At 32.9% G+C, this 13,638-nt stretch overlaps 1 protein-coding gene across 2 annotated transcripts; it reads left to right on the forward strand.

Annotated features, from left to right (window-relative positions):
- The first annotated feature begins 7,791 nt into the window (after positions 1-7,791).
- LOC132174718 (calmodulin-binding protein 60 A) lies at positions 7,792-13,638 on the forward strand. Of its 2 annotated transcripts, XM_059586365.1 has the most exons (8): positions 7,792-7,933; positions 8,116-8,240; positions 9,024-9,102; positions 10,362-10,414; positions 10,526-11,016; positions 11,487-11,647; positions 12,325-12,531; positions 12,635-13,638. In XM_059586365.1, the coding sequence occupies exons 2-8, from the start codon at positions 8,146-8,148 to the stop codon at positions 13,250-13,252; spliced, it is 1,704 nt and encodes a 567-aa protein (XP_059442348.1). In that variant the 5' UTR covers positions 7,792-7,933; positions 8,116-8,145; the 3' UTR covers positions 13,253-13,638. The 2 variants fall into 2 exon arrangements, with proteins under 2 accessions (XP_059442348.1, XP_059442349.1); XM_059586366.1 differs by lacking the exon at positions 8,116-8,240.

The following is a 13,638-nucleotide window of genomic DNA, read 5'->3' on the forward strand; positions in this document are numbered from 1 at the left end:
TTTCTAGATGGGCTGTCACTATTTAGAGTGAAAAGCATTCGCATTTATTCCCTACCTCCTACTATTATAGCATTTGCATTTATTCCCAACCTCCTACTATTATATCGTTTGTTAGTGATTTAAACCACCCTAGCTAGTTCCTTTTCCTTGGCACGTTAATATATGGTGTAAATTCAATGATCATAGGGTTGATATGTGCCATTCCATTATTTGTATATTATTAAAAATGTACAACCTATGTGTAACCTATGTGTAACCTTATCTTTTTCTATGTATAGTTTATATGCGTTGTCTCCAAACAAAATAATGAAAGAGTGGGATAGATCAACTTAGAAAGGTGAAAAAGGAAAAGGATATTTCAATGCCTGAAAATAATATCGGCCATCTTCTTCCCCAATACAACATTGAAAAAACAAAAACAAAAAAAACAAATTCTGTTAAAATAGTTTTGTTACGACAATATATACTTAATAAGGCGAGAAAATCGATCTCACAAAGACTTTTAGTAGCCTTACTATAAATACCACATAAAAATTAAAGTTTATAAATTTCTTCTGTCTTTTTTTTTTTTTAAAAAAAAAGGCCAGTAAGAACTCTCTCCAATGTTCTTTTTTCTATCTCCCTTAATTACGAGTCAAATGAAATTACAAAAATTCAAACCCTTTTAGCTCTCACTTTTTATAGAAACAAAAAATATAAATTCATAGAACAGAGCTTCCAATAATCTATACACAACTCAAACGTCTCTTACACCTCTTCAAACATTAACCAAAAAAGAAAAGGAGCTTAACGTACACTCCAATAGAGTATATAATTTGAGGCATGATAAATGCACAATTTTTTGGTATAATTTTGACCTAACTTTTCTTTTGTTTTTTTTTTAATTTTTTATTTTTAAACAAAATAAAGAATAAAAAAAAATTTTGAAGCAATATCATCTTGTGTGGTCCTTTTTTTATTTGGTATTTTTTTTATAAAAAAAAAATTAAGGTATTTTTCTTCATAATAATGACCATTTTTATATATATATATATATATATATATAAAATGGTCATTATTATGAAGAAAAAGACCATTTAAAAAAAATATTAAATAAAAAAAAAAAAAACGACCATAGAAGATGTTATTACTTCAATTTTTTTTTTTTTAATTTTAATTTTAAAAATGATCACATAAGGGAAAAAAATTGGGCAAAAAAGTTGTGCCTTTATCATTTTTCATATAATATATATCATAATGAGAAAAATATAATTTAACCACTCAAGTTATCATCTATTTTCATTTTAGGCTTCTAATGTTTAAAAAGTGATAAAGTAACCTTCAAACTACCAAAAAGTTGCAATTTGACAACTCCGTTAGTTAACACAATCAAATAGGATGTAAAATGCAAAACGACGTCTTTTTTTGAGGTCAAGTTTCTAAAATGCCCTTTTGAAAAAAAAAAAATCAATTTAAAAAGTGCCCCCACAAGCAATGTCGTTTTGAAAAAAAAAAAAAAAAAAAGCGGTGGTGCCACCCCAAGACCGTAAGGTGTGCTTCTCCCTGTGAGTCTGGGGTGCCCTTCTCCTGCATATAGGCCTAGGGTGAAAGTAAATGGCTCACCATAAAACCCTGGGTTTTTTTTTTTTTTTCCTGAAAACGACATCATTTTGGGGGGCATTTTTTTAGTTGATTTTTTTTTTCAAAATGGTATTTTAGTAACTTAACATTTGTCAAAATGACGTAGTATTGAAGTTTCATCTTATTTGACGATAATGACTAATAGAATGACCAAATTGTAACTGGTTGGTAGTTTGGGGCTACTTTATCACTTTTTGAATATTAAGGGGCTAAAATGAAAATGAATGATAGTTTGGGGGTTAAATTATATTTTTCCCTATCACAATTCACACACAGGAATAGGATGCCACACCAATTAAAAATTTTAAATAATATATAATATGAGATATGCAATAGTGCAATAAAAAAATTATTTTTTACCTATAAAAGTCGTAAGTGGCAATAGGTCACAGGCTCATCAGTAGGTATGGCCACAATAACTACGAATAGGGTCTATGAACTCTTGCCATTTAAAACTTTTATGGACAAAAAAATTATCTTTTTATTGCACTATAACATTTTTCTAATAATATAGTGTGTTACAATAAAATCTAAATTAAAAAATAGATTGATCTGATCCCCAACCGAACCACCTCAACTCTGGTTGTAGGAAAAACGTCTTTTCCTTTCAGCAGCCTAACCAAACGATGGGGATTTGGTGAACTGGAATCATCGAACCGTTGCCGTGTGGTCAGGACAACGCATGCACGCCGCATGCAAAAATTTTTTTTAAAAAAAAAAAAATTTTGCTGCACGTAGCACGCCGCGTGCAGTGAATCACGACTCCAAGACAACACAAGACTGGCCTAATTAGTCATGGACCACCTACAAGTGGACAAGTGGCTTGATTCTGATCTGGTGACCACCACACGTGGTGCATCATCCACGTCAAGCGACAGGGACCCATGGCCCCTTGATGGGTACGAGAAATCCCGTGGGCCCACTGTTTTATTTTTATCGTGTGGTTCAAAATCCCTCGGGAATACCAATCAATCTTACACCTCACGAGTAGTAAGTGTTTGGATGTTTGGTAATCATTTTGAAAAAAAATATAAAAAGTGTAGCATATTTAAAAAATTAAAAGAAAATTTTAAATGTAGTCCTTATGTTTTTATGTTATTACAATTTAATCCTTTAAGTTTTTAATTTTAACAATTAATTTTTTTTTTTTTTTTTTTTTTAAAAAAATAGGTCTCTCCATTAACCTATTGTCCATTAAATAAAATGCATGTTATGTCAAATAGAGGAATGTCACTAGTTTAAATCTTTCATCTCTCTTTTCTTGTATGAACATGCCAAAAAATAATAATAATAATAATAATAATAATATTATGTGACTCTTGTTTGTTATGTATAGTTGGCGCATGACATACCAAACAAGTCACGTAATATTAATTAATCGGTATAACATGCTATATTGTTAGGGCATGTTTGCGTGTGCATTTGATGTGACTAAAAGTATGTTAAACACTAAAAAAATCCGTTTGAAAAAAAAAAAAACCTGTTTAGTAAAAAAAAATTGAAAAACGCTTTAAAAGATTTTAAAAACTTAAAAATGGCTAAAACGTATTTTTGGTAAAAATTTAAAAATGTAGCTTTTGTCAAAAATTACTTTTTGACTTAAAAATTATATTTTTCAAATACAATCTTAAGCATGCTCTTAATTAATCCACTAAAGGGCATGTTGATAGAATGATTTATTTGAAATTATTAAAAAAAAAAAAAAATCTTAATAACCTAATTGTCGAAATTAGAAACTTGAAAGATTAAATTGAAATTGGAAAAAATATAGGGACTAAATTTAATATTTACCAAAAGAAAAACGCTTTCCAAGTTGAAAAATAATACACTTCTCTTTCTCTAGTTCTCTTCCAAGTTCTAGGAGAAATCGCTTGTTTAAAGAGATTTCCCAAATCCAATGCCACCAGCTTTTTCATTGCCATCGATCCATGCACCTTTGTTTTTACTGTCAACGTGAAAAACGCACAAATTGGGATTAGACAAAATGACATTATCGTCCCATCCAATTTCATCGTGTGGATACATAGCAAAGGTCAAACTTGGTTTTTGGCGCTCCTCATTTATTATATTTTTAACTTTTGGTATAAAACAAATTGGGGTAGCAATGCTATTCTTTTCGGGGGCATGAAGCATGATTGGAGATGGTGAACAAAGTTTATTTTTCGACGTACCAAGGAAGATTCGTGGAAGTAGGGTGAGTTGATTCACCACATTGTTTTTGTATGCTTCAATAATTTCCAAAGTTGTTTATGTTTAGGAAAATGACTTGCTTGTTCTTAACTATAATGTTCAACTAATCATTGTTGCCTTGTTGGGAAGGATATAATGACGAGGATGATGATGATGTTTATCTCTCAATAATTATAAAATGACTTGCTTTTGTTAACTATAATGTTCAACTATTCATTGTTGCCTTGTTGGGAAGGATATAATGACGAGGATGATGATCTTTATCTCTCAATAATTATATATATATAAATTTACTTATCTCAAGAAATATCTACATTAAAATCGTGATGGGTCATGTTGATTGAGTGAGAAATGTTTTAGAGCCTCTCTATAATTGAGTTTGACAACTTAAGAAGTAGTTTTAGTGCTTAAAAGGTTGTGTTGTGTCAAACAATAAGCTAATATGTTTGGTAAAAAAACTCTAAAAGTACTCATTTGAACTTTTTTCTATAGAAATTGTCAAATAATTAACAGTTTTTTTAAAAAAGCTCTTTTGGCTTTGGAAACACTATTCTCTTAAGCAATCTAAAACATGCTATTTCAAATATGCTCTTTAATGTGATATAAAAGTAAGAAGTATGTTTGTTTTTTTTTTTTTAATTTTTTTAATTTTTTTTTTATGGGTTCTACATTTGAAAAGTGTTTTGTGTTTTAAATTGTTTGTTAATAGTTTTGAGAAAAAAGTATACTCCTTCTGCAATCCAGAATACAAAAATACACGGTCATTTCGAGTATTGAGATGGGACATTGCAACTCCAGTAAATGATTAGAGGGGCCGGCTTTGAAAATTTTGAAACATTGGAAGGACATTACAAAAATGATGATAATTATAGAAGGGTAAATGTAGTTAACCCTATTTTTAAAAACAATAATTTTATAATAGAATAATGCCACACATATGTATATATACTGGACTAATGCTACCATTATTTCATTATGCTAATGTGACACAGGCATCTGAAGTTCTTGTGGAATATTGATATGATATGTAGCATTAGAGCATTTACAATGGAATTCTCAAATAAAAGCTAAATTTGAGGAGAAAATTTTATTTTATCATACATCAAACTCTCTATACATTTATTTACTTTAGTTAAATATTATTATTTTATTAATTTTAAACCAATAAAGAGAGATGAGAGTAAAAATTAAGCTTAAAAAAAGTATACAACTTTAACTTTTTGGCTCTTAAAATGTATGTGGAGCATCTATGAAAAAAGTTAAAATATAAAGTAAAGAATGCAGCCTATTAAATAAGTGTTTTCATGAACTAAATATAAATAGTCCATTGTAAATGCTCTTGCGCTTGGTAATATTGTCCTTTTCTCTCTCCTATCCTTTATTTGTTTATGTTTCCTTCTTGTTTTGGGTTAGACAAACTATCTCCTATTTCCATGAATAGTCATATTTATTTTTTTTTGGCTAAAACGAGTGGGTGTTGCCAAATTGTATAAGAAACACAGTATTGGAATTTAAGTTGATTGACATATCCCATGTAACCCTTTTTCCTGTTCAATTACAAAATAAAAAAGTTGATTGATATAAATGAAAGGGCAAGAAAGAAAAAATTAATGCCTAAGGCTGGGGAAAAGAATCCTTTGCTGGTGGATGCTTAGGAGTCACTCAAAGTAGTTTCAAACTCATGGATGGAGTACAAATTTCCCCTTGAATTACAAGAATCAACCCATAGTAGGAAGAAATAATGGTTGATTTTGTTTGTTTTTTTTTTTTTTTAGAGTTTACTGTGGATAACTCTTTGAAGCTTTCTAATAGTCTTTGCAAGATTATGATTTCCTCAATTTTATGGTCATAATTTAATATTATTTCATTTAACGGCATAATTAATGTCATGTGATAAATATATTGACGTGTCATTCAAAAATAATTAAATAATATATATTTATATATATAACTGATGGAATAATATTAAATTATGACTTATCATTTCAAAGGATCCTTGTCTATCGATCTTTGAAATATTACATATTTCCTCTAAACCAGTTCAAAGGAAATATGGTCAAACCCATTTAAAAAAGTGGCAAGTGTCTATAAATATTTTTAAATCATTCACGTCATTAATAGCAGTTTATTAATTTAGACTAAATTTTTTGTACATTTTAAATGTTTATAGACACTTTGCATTATTTTAAAGAATAAATAAGTTGATGGATATTAGAGAAAATTTATGTCCGGGAAAGAAATTAAAGAAGATATAAAGATGTTGCAAAAATGCATTAAACACGTTTTAGGCAGCAACTTCAAGGAAATAAAAATTTTCTGGCCAACAAAATAATACGTGAAGAAAAAATATCTTATTGAGCAATTTTTTAAGAGTTCTGTAACGAATCTGCATATGAATAAACAGTCAACTAGGCCAACTCACTGTTAAATTTACCTTTACTAAAAAATTAAAATAAAATAATATCTAAATTATTTAACTGGTCAACTAGAGGAAGTCACTCCTAAAATTACCTAAATAAGCAATTATTAGAATAATCTACTAATATTTTAGTGTTCCTTCAAGCTTCAATTCAAGGCATGCCATTTGTCTAGAGTAAAATTTGGATCAATCCTCATCGATCACAATCGTGTAATTAAATGACTTTTAAATACTTTCACTATGATGTTATGTTAAATTACCATTTAAAAAATAAAAATTTAATCATTTAATTAATACTTTAGCTAAACAATTGTGTGAAGATTATTTTTTTTTTTAAAAAAAAACTAAAACTGAATTAAAAAGTAAAAAAAACTAAAAAACAAAGAAGGTGAATACTTAGCCCTATGAACAATTTTGAGCATGCGAATCTCTCTAAGATTGTTTACTCCAATATTCTATTCATGTAGTGAAATGAGCGGGAGGAAGTGATCAACTATGGCAGACAATTAATACTAGCTTATATGAGTGAGCCCTATGAACAATTTTGAGCATGTGAATCTTTTTAAGATTGTTTACTCCAATATTCTACTTTTATAGTAAAATGGGCGCAAGAAGGGGTAACCAATTGTGGCAGACAGCTAATACTAATCAGGCTTATGTGAGTAATTTTTTATTGTAGAGAGTCGAATCCACGCCTTAATAAGTAATACCCAACTTTATGAAAATTGTCTTGAGACCACTGAACTACTGTCAACGGTAATGAAATGAAAGCATTTAAATCATACTATTAAAACAACAATTATACCCGGGTTATTTTGGTACATCAAAAGTGATCAAGATTGATGATTAGTCTTTTGAATATACACCAATTTGATTCATTTAGTTGATTTTAGATAATCAATGACATCTACACAGTTTAAACCCGTCAACATATTGTAGTTGAATGAAAACATTCCTACCACGCAACTTGGCAAAGATGATTAACAAACATTATAAACATTATCTAATCATTATTGTTTTGAATTATATAATTACAACTTGATTCATTTTTTAATATTAAAAATACGTCTACACGAGTAACGACATCAAGGCACTCCAATCCTATTACAATAAGAATAATTCTACTTGCTCATTTTATTTGAATTACACAATAATTTGTTAATTTCATTCAAATTCACGTTAAATAATATTTTGGTAAATAAAAATAAAATTTTTTAAATGAAAAACCACGTCAACGTTAACTTTCTATATATAAAAAGTAAATACTTATTTATTTATTTATTTTTTATGGTTCGGCAAACCTCATTACCCGACAACATGCCTAAGTCTATATGGGATCCAATGTTAACGAGCGAAGCCCATATGTTACGCCAAAAAAAAGGAAAAAAAGAGGAAAAAGGAAAAAAAAAAAAAAAACAAAAAACAAAACACACTGGACTACCACGTATGCTTTCACCAAAATCCGCGTTTTGACGTGGACCCGGTTACAACAAGTCCATCACGCGCTTTCCGTGGGACCCCTCTCAACAAGGCTCTGCATATCTCGCACAAATGATCCTTAACGCTCTTTCTGGAAAGCCAAAGGGTTGTGGAGTATGGTTTAGAGCCAAAGAGTGGCGAAAGAAGACGATGGGAGAGCCTCATGTCCGAGAAGCATCCCAGACACAGCCAAATTCAGACAATGGATAGGAAGATGACACAAAAGTACTTGAAAGATTTGGACTTTTCCTCTTAATTGCCATTTACTATAGTTCTCTCTGTTGTGCTGTATGTATTTATATTTATATATATATAGCTGTTTCGTTCTTATTGTTATTGCTGCGCCGCATGTGGGTCTCTTTGGATATTATTGTTGTTCACGGTTGGCTCCGACACCCACCAAATAGTGTTGTGGGTGTGGGTGTTGCTGGGCTTGGATGATGTCGCAGAAGAGACAGCAAGAGGATGTGAAGGCCCATCCAGAAGGGAGTGGTTCTGAGGATAAGCGTAGGAGGCTTCCTACTTTCAGGAAGTAAGAGTGACTTATTTAATACAAGCTTTGTTTTTTTTGTTTTTTTCTTCTTGTTAGTTTCTGTTCTTGGTATTGGAATTCTTGTTGAGGCTAAGTGGAATATTGAGTGAGAAAGGAGGTGGGTTATGCTTGCATGTCATGTTTTCTTGTGATATCAGATTGAAATGTTGTGAGGAAGTGGAGATATGGAGTAAATTGAACTGGGTTTGGTAATAGCTGAACTATGTTTGCTTGTTTAGTGCAAATTTTTCTTCATTGCATCTTTCCCATACGGAATTTGATTGCTGTTGGCTTGATATTGTGGAAAATTGATGCCATTTGGTCTTCCTGTTCCATGTGGTTGCATGAGTTGGACAGTTGATGTTGTTCTCAGTTTCTAGAAAGGGATATGGGTGTTATAAAAGTCTAGGGGAAGATTAGGGAAATTGGTTTCTAATTGAGGATGGTTTCTGGTAGAAAATAGTTTCTAATTGAAGGATAACACCGTTGAGTCTGGTTAGTGAAAATTGCTTTTCCTTGTAAATGTGAGTGAACTTGGCTCAATGCCAGGAAGAAATGATTTTAGAATTGTCATTTTAAAAAAAGTTCTTGGAATTTTCATGAGCATTAAATAAAAAATTCAGGAGTAGTTGATGCTAATTGTTATTGAGTATGAACTGGATGTGCATTTGATATAAAGAAATTTGGTGTAACTTCTATGTATTTGATGAGTTCTACTGGACCAAACTGATGACAGTTTTCCCCATAAATTTGTTTTCTAATGATTGTGTTCATACTATTCAGTGTGGTCTGGGAGGTTATGAAAATGCAATCAGTCCAGAATTTGCTGGAGCCAATTCTAGAGCCCTTGATTCGTAGAGTGGTAAGTTAATTTATTTGTGATAATGGGTTCTTCCTTTTATACTGAAGTACTTCTTTGTTCTGTCCATGTTGATTCACTGAAATATAATGCTGTATTTTAGCGGGACTATTTTAAGATCCTATGAACTTGATAAACACATAATTAATTTAAGATAGATAGAAGTCGTGAGTACATACCCTTCTAAACATTGGAGACATCAGACCCTACCATGGCTTTGCAAGCTGCAGCTAACATGCATGTCAGCCCACCGTATGATGGCACTTACCTTAGCTTGACACCAGGTATCCTTCCATTGCTGATGGTTGTGCTCTCCTTCCCAAGTGACCATTTTAACTTGATGTCGGTTGCACATTAATCCATGTTCTCCTAGTCAAGGTTTTCACCTTCCTCCGATGGACTTTACTGTACGTCACATGATACCCATTAATGCTAACTGAATTTACTAGAAGATCTAGGACTGATGAATGGCATGAATTTTTGGGATTCTAACATATGTATGGATTCTCTGTTTAGACATGGTGAACTTCATCTACTAAAATACAACAAATAAAAGTGGATTTATTCTTTTCTAGAGACTGCCGAAGCTTATGATAGTATTTATTACCTCATAAATCCCAAAAGTGCTTAACTTTAAACTTTCATAACTACTTTAGGATTCTAAGCATGTTGGAGCAATAATGCACTGAGACTCTATGTGCCTACTGGATTTCCCATGAGTCAATTCATAAATAATCATCTGATCTTGGAAATCAGTAATGTGGGATTTGCCAGAGTTAGGTTTTCTATGTGCATAAATGCAAGGTTAATGTAGTACTACAAAGCTGTAAAGGTACTGCTTTTCTAGTCTACTTCTTTGTTTCCAGTATCTTTTAAATTCTTGTTGCTTGGGCAGCTAAAGTTGGTCCATTCATTATTGTTCTTGTTATGCAGTCCAGTTTTACTTTGCCGCCTTTCATAATTTTCCTGAAAAAAGATTTAGGAGTTCATTTTACCGTGAAATTTATTTTTGTGTGAAGATAAGGATTTTCTTTAGCATGTGAACCCTGTTTTCTGATTTCGCTTGTTGTGTCCTTTCTAAGTTGTGGGATATGAATGTGATTGAATATCAGTATCTGTGGATTGAAGCTCTAAGTTGTCATTTCTATGTGTTGTTAGCTCCCATATCTAACAGCTGTTTCTGTTCCGAATATATGTGTGTCAACAGTTTTCATCGATTATTGTATAATTGGTTGATACTCATTGATGTTATGCTTTTACAGGTCAAAGAGGAAGTTGAATTGGCCCTAAGAAAGCATTTAAACAGCATGAAGCAGTAAGAAATGTTACTCTGGTGATTAGAATTATTTAATAAAGGGTTGTTATGTTAACCACCCTTGGCATTAAGATTAGATAGATGATATACATTTTTTGCAATTCTTTTCAGGAATTGTGGGAATGAGGTACATACTTCGGAGTCGAGAAGCTTACATCTGAAGTTCATTAACAACCTCTCTCTTCCAGTATTTACTGGAGCTCGAATTGAAGGAGAAGATTGTTCCAACATACAAGTAGCTTTGGTTGATGCTCACACTGCACAACTTATAACTTCTGGGCCGGAATCCTCGGGCAAGGTGGAAATTGTAGTTCTTGAGGGTGATTTTGATGGTGATGAGCATGAAAACTGGACAACCGAAGAGTTTAAAAACAACATTGTGAGAGAGAGGGAAGGAAAGAAGCCCTTACTTACAGGAGACGCGTTTGTAAATCTTGAAGACGGCACTGGTGTGGTGGGTGAGATTTCTTTTACCGATAATTCAAGCTGGACGAGAAGCCGTAGGTTCAGGCTAGGGGTAAGATTTGTTGACAACATTGAGGGAGTTAGAGTAAGAGAAGCAAAGACAGAATCCTTTATTGTCAGGGATCACCGTGGAGAATGTGAGTACTTATTTGAATATTCTTTTCGTTTGATTTATCAAGATCTGAGTTTAGAATTTTATTTTAGTTGCTTTAGTGGTCCTTTGTTTTCAAAAAAATCTTGAAGTCCTTTGCTTTACTATTTTCTTTTATATTAAATATCTACCCGTAAATTAGCAAAAAAAAAAAAAAAATCTTCATCCTTTACTTTTGTGCCCACTCATTTTTTATACTATTGAGTACTAGTCGTACCACATAGCTTGCCCATAAGAATTAAATACATAGCGATATGATTATAGTCTATTCAATGAGTTTGATATCTAGTCTTGTGATGGGAAGAATCTGTTATCTTGTTTTCCATGATTTTCTTGCATAGCTTGAAGCCATTGTAACTTAGTTGATAAAAATAGTTAGCATGCTAGGTTTCTAATGTAACTCAAGAGAAAGATATTGAAATGAAACTCCACTGTAACTTCTGATTCTGGTTGCAGTGTACAAGAAGCATCATCCTCCTTCTTTGTTAGATGAAGTATGGAGATTAGAAAAGATTGGCAAAGACGGAGCTTTCCATAAGCGATTGAGTCGGGAAAACATCACCACCGTGAGAGATTTTTTGACCCTACTCTTCATAGACCCTCCAAGGCTCAGAAACGTAATTAAACTCGCCTCAATTAATTTTACTTTTTAACAATCCTTGCTGATTTTGAATTTGAGGTACTATCTCCTGCATTTAAATATTCTGTGAAGGGTGATGCATTGTTTTATTGATATACTTTCTGTAATTATTAAAATATCTGAAAACGAGAAAGAGATTACTGATTTGAACTGCCCATATTTTAGATTAATCAGGATGTCTCCTTGTTATTGAGGACAATGGATACTCTTGGGTGTTTTCTTTTTGGATAGAAGCATTCACAAGGGACAATTTAGCCAGTGTGCCTGTGGAATAAGGATATTTTGACTTTACCTTGTGTTGTTGACTCAGACACGGTGTGTATCACTGTTGAAGATGTATCGATATGGCTATAGTTAGATCTTCAGGTTTCTTTCCAACATCTGTGTGTCTATTTCCTTAGTATGGTCTGCAGCTAGGGAGAAGTTCTGTTTCTTAGAATTTAGGGTCCAAATAGGTGGTCTCAGTGAAACCTACGTAATACTAGAATTTATGCTTCATATATGCTCATACATATAACTCCTATGTAATCTTCTGTGAACAAATTGAACAGTTCTGACTGCTTAATATGAGGATTTCCAAGCCCACAAAAAAGATGAAGCAATCCAGCTCTCTTTGAATGGAGTAATTACAGTAGTTGTTTTGGAAATGTGCAGATACTTGGCACAGGTATGTCAGCTAAGATGTGGGAAATCACTGTGGATCACGCTCGGACATGTGTAATTGATAAGAGGGTGTTCTTGTACTGCCCTTCAAGTTCTCAACAGAAAAATGGTGTGGTCTTTAATATTGTGGGACAAGTGAGGGGACTGCTTTCAGAATGCCAGTATGTTCCTCTGGATAAGCTGTCTGAAACTGAGAAGGCACTCCTCTTATCAACTCATATCTGCTTTCTTTTACTTGTTTTCCTCCTTTTTTTTTCTCTTTGTCATGTCTGACATCTTATGACCAACTTTTTTCCACTAGGCGGATGCCCAGAACTTGGTGATTTCTGCGTTCGAACACTGGGGGGAAGTCATGTCTTATGACGAGGAGGCCTCGCTTGAGGGGGGCTCTTCACACTTAACCGATGTTCATTACCCTGCAAGCTCACCCAGGACAGAGAGTTCCAATGGGAGCAAGTTTTTGGCGTCTCACAAGATTGGTGGATTTGATTACACACAATGTGCATCTTCTCCAGATCTCATTTCAACCATCTATTCTGTTGCTGGTTCTAGTGGTTTGGATGATTATGCTAGCTTGCACAATATTGATGGTATGGGGCTCAGATATGACCCGCCTTTGAGTTTCCCAGGCCAAGTCCCCAGCTCCCTCATTTGTGACACAGACCCCATGACTCAAGCTTTCTGTGATGAGGATCATCTGCAATTTTTTGATACCGCCATTCACTCTCATAACCTCGAGTTAGAATCATCCTCGGATCTTCAAAGTGCCGTTGACAACTTCCTGTCAGTGGCACGTTCTACAGCTGTTGCTCAGATGAGATGGACAAAGGTATTTAGTGTGTTTAAATGGTTCTCAATTCGGAAGGTTGTGAATTGTAAAAACAAGAATCTGGGTTCGAGAAAATCAGAGATACAGTAATGGATAAAAAAGAGAAAAAAAAGAAAAAGAAAAAACATGAGTGGTTACATTTGCAAAATTTAGTGCTAGAGTGCTGCCCATATAATTTTGCGTGCAGTTGTAGTGAGACAAGTCGGTCTAGCTTATTAGATGTAAATACGATGGTGGTTCAAGTGTCTTAGCCAACTGGTGAAAGATCAGAGAACTCTCGTTTTGCTGAAATCAAGCTGTATATGTGTAGAAGGTCTTTTCACAGCGTTAGGGAAAGTTTGTGGTATTTGTTGTTGCTCGAACGTCAAAAGTAATAATGCCCGGACGCTTAATATTCTGTAGCTTTTCATGTCAGATAATAGTTTTGCAGCGCATCATTTGTTCAATAAAGGTATTCTGATTTTTTTTTTTTTTTT

The sequence above is a fragment of the Corylus avellana genome, chromosome ca3 (assembly GCF_901000735.1).
Source record: "Corylus avellana chromosome ca3, CavTom2PMs-1.0".
Classification (NCBI taxonomy): domain Eukaryota; kingdom Viridiplantae; phylum Streptophyta; class Magnoliopsida; order Fagales; family Betulaceae; genus Corylus; species Corylus avellana.